This window comes from Bubalus bubalis, chromosome 2 (assembly GCF_019923935.1).
Source record: "Bubalus bubalis isolate 160015118507 breed Murrah chromosome 2, NDDB_SH_1, whole genome shotgun sequence".
NCBI lineage: Eukaryota > Metazoa > Chordata > Mammalia > Artiodactyla > Bovidae > Bubalus > Bubalus bubalis.
In genome coordinates this window covers 20928143-20933841 of record NC_059158.1, presented here as the reverse complement: position 1 = coordinate 20933841, position 5699 = coordinate 20928143, and the positions used below count along the sequence as shown (strand labels likewise).

At 36.9% G+C, this 5699-nt stretch overlaps 1 protein-coding gene across 1 annotated transcript; it reads left to right on the top strand.

Moving 5' to 3' along the window:
• The first annotated feature begins 519 nt into the window (after nt 1-519).
• On the top strand, nt 520-1526 carry LOC102393223 (olfactory receptor 2M3-like). Its single transcript, XM_045164672.1, has one exon. The coding sequence runs from the start codon at nt 579-581 to the stop codon at nt 1524-1526; it is 948 nt and encodes a 315-aa protein (XP_045020607.1). The 5' UTR covers nt 520-578.
• The last annotated feature ends 4173 nt before the right edge of the window (nt 1527-5699 follow it).

The window sequence follows — 5699 nt, the reverse complement described above, 5'->3', positions numbered from 1 at the left end:
TCAAATGATTTACCAATTATTCTACACTGGAGGTTCATCTTCTGTGTAATTGTTTAACTAGTAGTCCTGTTTGATCTTTAAGTCTGGTGCACAAATAAATGCAAATGTTCATATCTCTTAGAAGTAACAGATTATTAGTTGCAGTTATCTTACTATATAGGCAATGACATTCAAAATGCTCTTTTTCTCTGTTACAGAATTTATACACATGTTAAATTTATGTATATGATCCTATTTAATAATTGGTTATATGTTTCTTGAGGAGTCATATACTCTGTCTGGATGCTGTGGTTTGCATTGATATCTTATTTAATAATTCCAGCAACTCAATTTAAAAGTTATTTCTGCCTTGTAAAAGAAGTAAAATAAAGCACAGAGAAGTAACTCGTCAGAGGACATGTAGGTTGGCAGTGGTGGAGCTTGAGTGCAAAGTCTCTGCTCATTCTTTTTCAGGCCTGACCATATCATGTATGTTGATTTACCAGCATACCACACGTAGAGTGGATGATGAATAAATAATAACCCAGATAGTTAACGTTTGTGACTTCTTGTGCTTCTAGATAAAGAAGACGTTTTTTATGGAGTGGGAGAATCAGACATTCAACCCTGACTTCATCCTGATGGGGATTTTTAGTTACACGCCCACTCACATCTTTCTCTTCTCTCTGGTCCTGGGCATCTTCACAATGGCGCTCTTGGCAAACACTCTCATGGTCCTCCTCATCTACCGGGACATGCGGCTCCACACCCCCATGTACTTCCTCCTCAGCCAGCTCTCCCTCATGGACCTCATGCTCATCTGCACTACTGTACCCAAGATGGCCCACAGCTACCTGTCTGGCAGGAAGTCCATTTCTGTAGCAGGATGTGAAGCCCAAATATTCCTCTATGTGTCTCTCCTTGGTGCTGAGTGCTTCTTGTTGGCTGTCATGGCCTATGACCGCTATGTTGCCATTTGCTATCCTCTTCAGTATTCCAATCTCATGAACTGGAAACTTTGTGGACTCCTGGCTGCCTCTTCATGGTTCCTTGGTGCCTTTGATGGGATTGTTGAATTAGCTGCTACTTTGTCTTTCTCCTATTGTGGATCCCGAGAAATAGCTCAGTTCTTCTGTGATGTCCCAGCACTCCTGCATCTCTCATGCACGGATACTTCCACATTCGAAACACTTATTTTCATCTGTTGTGTAGTAATGCTCCTCCTCCCTTTGTCACTCATCATCATCTCCTACACACGTGTAATTATATCTGTTATTCGCATGAGTTCTGGGGAGGGTCGGCACAAGGCTTTCACCACCTGTACTTCACATCTTATTGTTGTGGGGATGTATTATGGAGCAGCTATGTTCATATATATGAGACCCAATTCTAATCGATCCCCAACCCAGGATAAAATGGTATCGACCTTCTACACTATTCTCACTCCCATGCTGAATCCCCTTATATACAGCCTCCGAAACAAAGATGTAGCCAAAGCATTTAGTAAGGTACTAGGGAAGACGAAATTTAGAGAACAAATTGGATAATGGTTGCAGGGATTTTTTTTCTTTCCTAACTCCTGTCTCTCTCTCTGGCAAGTTCATTTATTTAAATATAACAAGATTTAGCAACAAATGTACAAATGTATAATTTTTCTAAAATAGTCATCACAGTTGATAAACTCTGGGTACACATTTAGTTTATTGATATATTTTACATTCATTGAATATTCATTTTGGTTTTAAATATACTCAATGAAGTTCTTGAGAAGTGAATAATTAAGTCAATAAACAGATATACTCCTATTAATAGAACTAAATAATAAATAAAACTCTTTTAAATGCTTTCCCTTATTTTCACAAAACAGATTCTTATTGAAATTCTTATTCAATGATTTATGTACTGAGTTAAATACCACACTTGTCTATTTCATTTCGTCATTAGTTCTTTCAAAATATGACCTAACCAGAGAGTCATGGATATTTGCTCATTTACCAAAAAACTTATTCTATAATAAATACTACTTATTTTGGCCAAAAAGACTTTTTTCTTTTGTTTGACTTCTCTAATACACTGAGCATTTGTGTATCTGAAGATTTCTTATAGCGGAGCCACTTATTTCCAGAGTTTTGACAGATGATGCAGTATCATCAACCTATATTTTATAGGGTTTTTTTTTTTGGTATCCTAAAAATCCACTATGGTATAATGAAACCCCAGGGCTGTGAGTCCTACACAGAAATTATGATCTATATCATATTTACGTACTGAACCATGATGGGAATATTGTTATTCTTAATATCAGAACATTACCCTTTGAATGTGTGTAGAAAAGTTTCCATGAATTTAGTAGTTATTGCAGTAAAGGTGTAATAATATTATTGTCACAGAAGCTGCCTACTTTTTTCTTTGTTTTCCTGATGAACATGGATGGTAACTGAATGAAAATGTTGACTGGTCTCTGATAGCCTTGGTGGGAACCCCATCTCCCATTCTGAGACAATGTACATGGTCTTCCCAAAGGAATATACTCAAATCCAGTAGAAACTCCTCATCTTGGGACAGGTTACAGCACTCAAAGTGAAACACTTTTGTGTCCATAGAAGACCAGATTTCTATGACATTGGTTCTACCTGGGAAATTGGATAAACCTTATAAAGATTGGGATTTCATTCATGAAACTTGCATATACTTCTTTAATCTAAACCTGATATTTGGAGTTGCTATAAAAAGATATATCTAAAAATAAGACACTGGTGTTAATTTACTTAAAAAGTAGGGCGGGGGGAAAGTCATGGCTTCATTTACATGAGGGTGGAGTTGTGAATCTTATGATTAGATATGTACTCTTATTACAGCCCTTTGTTGACCACCTTAAAACACTGAAACTGACAAGTAAATGGAAAAGGGGACTGTTGAGTTTTCCAAGAATGTGATGAGTATCATTGAGAGTGGATCCTTACAGAAATGATGACACCTACATGAAATATCCTTAAATATTTTTTAATTTTGAAAGAGAAATATTTCACAGTTCTTTCCCTAATAGTTAAGGAATTGTAGAATTTTTTCCCAAGATACAAAAAAGGACAATGCCAAAATAGAATTCTCGACACGACATCTTTCCTGATTGATGCTATAAGGTCACGTGATCAAAATAAGTCTTTTAAACTTTCTTTTTTCTTTCATCTGTTTCTCTTTTTTAATATATATCTTTCTGAGATATCATATACTATTAATGAAAAATATACTATAGTTTTAATTTTTTTATGTTGACTCCATGGAGGTTTGCTTTGCCTTAGAAAAAGTATCATAATTAATTTCTGCTTATATGCGACGTGGCCTCTACAACCTGTAAATTTCATTCATGTGAGCACAGTGTTATCATACTCTTAATTTCTGAAAGCCAGAGAAATATTTGGACCTTGTATACATGTAAACAAATGTTTAAATTATGTATCAATGAGATGCTAAATCAGCTATGTATATTCAAATGGAAGTTGGCCTGGCTGCATATACTAAAGGCAGTCAGTACTCTGCAAGAGTTATTGGAATCCATATCTTAAGAAGAATAAATGGAGAAGAGGGTGGTGGCACTATTTATTTCATATCTAATTTCACATAATGGTAGCTAACATTATTTGGGTGAAACTCTCTGGTACATATTATAATGATGAGTGATGAGCTGAGTTGTACAAACTCACTGACTACCCTTCATGGTGAAAAAAGGCAATAGACCCCAAGAAGGACTTCATTAAGTGTGTTTCTGGTCCAATAATCAGTTTCAGGACATACTGCTTCATCACCATCATCAAAGAGAAACTCTGACTGACCTCATAGATTCTAATCATGCTGAGTCACTTCAGTCATACAGTCATATCTGACTCTTTGCAACCCTTTGGACCATAACCACCAAGTTCCTCTGTCTGTGAGAATTTCCCACCAATTATACTGGAGCAAGCTGCCATGCTTGGATGTTCTCTTTGTGATCCCTCCAGGGGATCTTCCAGGCCTAGGGATCCAACCCATGTCTCCTATGTCGCAGATTCTAAACGAACATTTATTTGTATCAAAAGGTATGGATACTTTGCTGGGTGCAGGCAGTGGAACCCATAAGGAGTAAGCTGAGGGCCACCACTGGTCCACTGAAAACCTATATGGAGTCAAGTATTTGGATAGTTACAGACCCAGATAGTAAATATATCCAGGTTTCCAAGAAAAATGAATAAACATAGGAGAATACTTGCCCCTAGAGTAGCTCAAAAAACCCTGCTTTTCTCTGTTCCAGTCCCTGGGCAGGAGTGCTGGTACTAGTAGGTCACTAATAAGGACAGGTACTGGGCTATGGTGAGACTACAGAGAACCTTAGCATGAATGGGGAAAGGGTTAAATATCTCCTTTTCAGTATTTTTAGTGAGGGACAATAGATTCTGCCAGCAAACAGTTCTTTCTACAGAGGATGTTAGGTGGATGGTTTAGACCAAGAGTGCCTCTAAATTTTCAGGGAATGCTTTCTCTCTCCTCCCCTTATGGCTTATAGGGATTCCTCACCAGGAGAGGTAAGTGTACAGGGCTGAAGTTATCCATGAACATAATCAGGAAAGGGCAGAAAGACCCCTTGGCCAGCTATTATGTTATATGACAGTTTTTCCCCTATTATGCACTTTAATCCAACTCCATGACAATTAAATTGAGATAATGGAGGGGGCTCATATTATGGAAGTCATAAATGTGTATTTATTTGACAGTAGCTTCTGAGATAATTTCTTCCAGGCTACTCTGATCTGAGGGTGGGTGGTGGTAGGCCCTGCACTGTTCACCTGTGATCTTGAGGGCTGGCATAAATACTAATATCTCCACTGAGGTTAAACAAATATGCAAGCTTTAGAATTTTCAGACTCCATTAAGCTAACTTTAAAGTGACTATTTCCTCACTATGACATAGTAAAGCTGAAAAAGACCTCTATATCCCATCACTAAACAGGTGTAGTTGTCGAGGTCCAGAGATATGAAATGGTTTTTATCAAAGTCACAGATTTATGATGATTGCATAAACACATCAAAGATAGCTTAAAAATTTAGGTAACTTACCACACCAGTATTCAAAGTTAGAGTGGACGTCAACACAGTCTAACATAATTAAACATGGTTGTTTCTATAGGGGTCACTTTTTTTCTGATCCAATATAATATTGCTTAAAGATTCCTATTTGAACTTGTAAATTTACCTGCCTATTGAATGAGGTTGTCTAGTCATTCCCAGCTATATCTTTCATAATCAGATTTGTAACATATATGACAAATCTTATTTGTTTCAAGATGTTTCCATATAATCTAAAATTTATTCTGAGTTTTATGATGTTCTCCGATATCATTTGGAGTGGAACACCATTTCAGACAGGTGATCACTAGCAACTTCAGTTCTCTGCTTCAAGTTCAAGAGAGAGGTACTATTCTTAGAAAAAGAAATTATTCGGGGACTCACTAAATGAAGTGTCTTGTGGGGGCTGAAAAATTTTAATGAGCATGCAAAATTGAAGACCCCAATTAAATAGTTACCTAACTGGAAAAGTATAAAGCTTTATATGGTTCCTTGGACGGAAGAGCACAGTGCCAACTAGTGAAAGGTAGAAGCTGTCCTGATTAGCAAACTCAAAAGGACAGAATTGTTTGATTACTTTGGTGACATTTGACAGAGAAATAAATCTAAGTGTAATAAATACG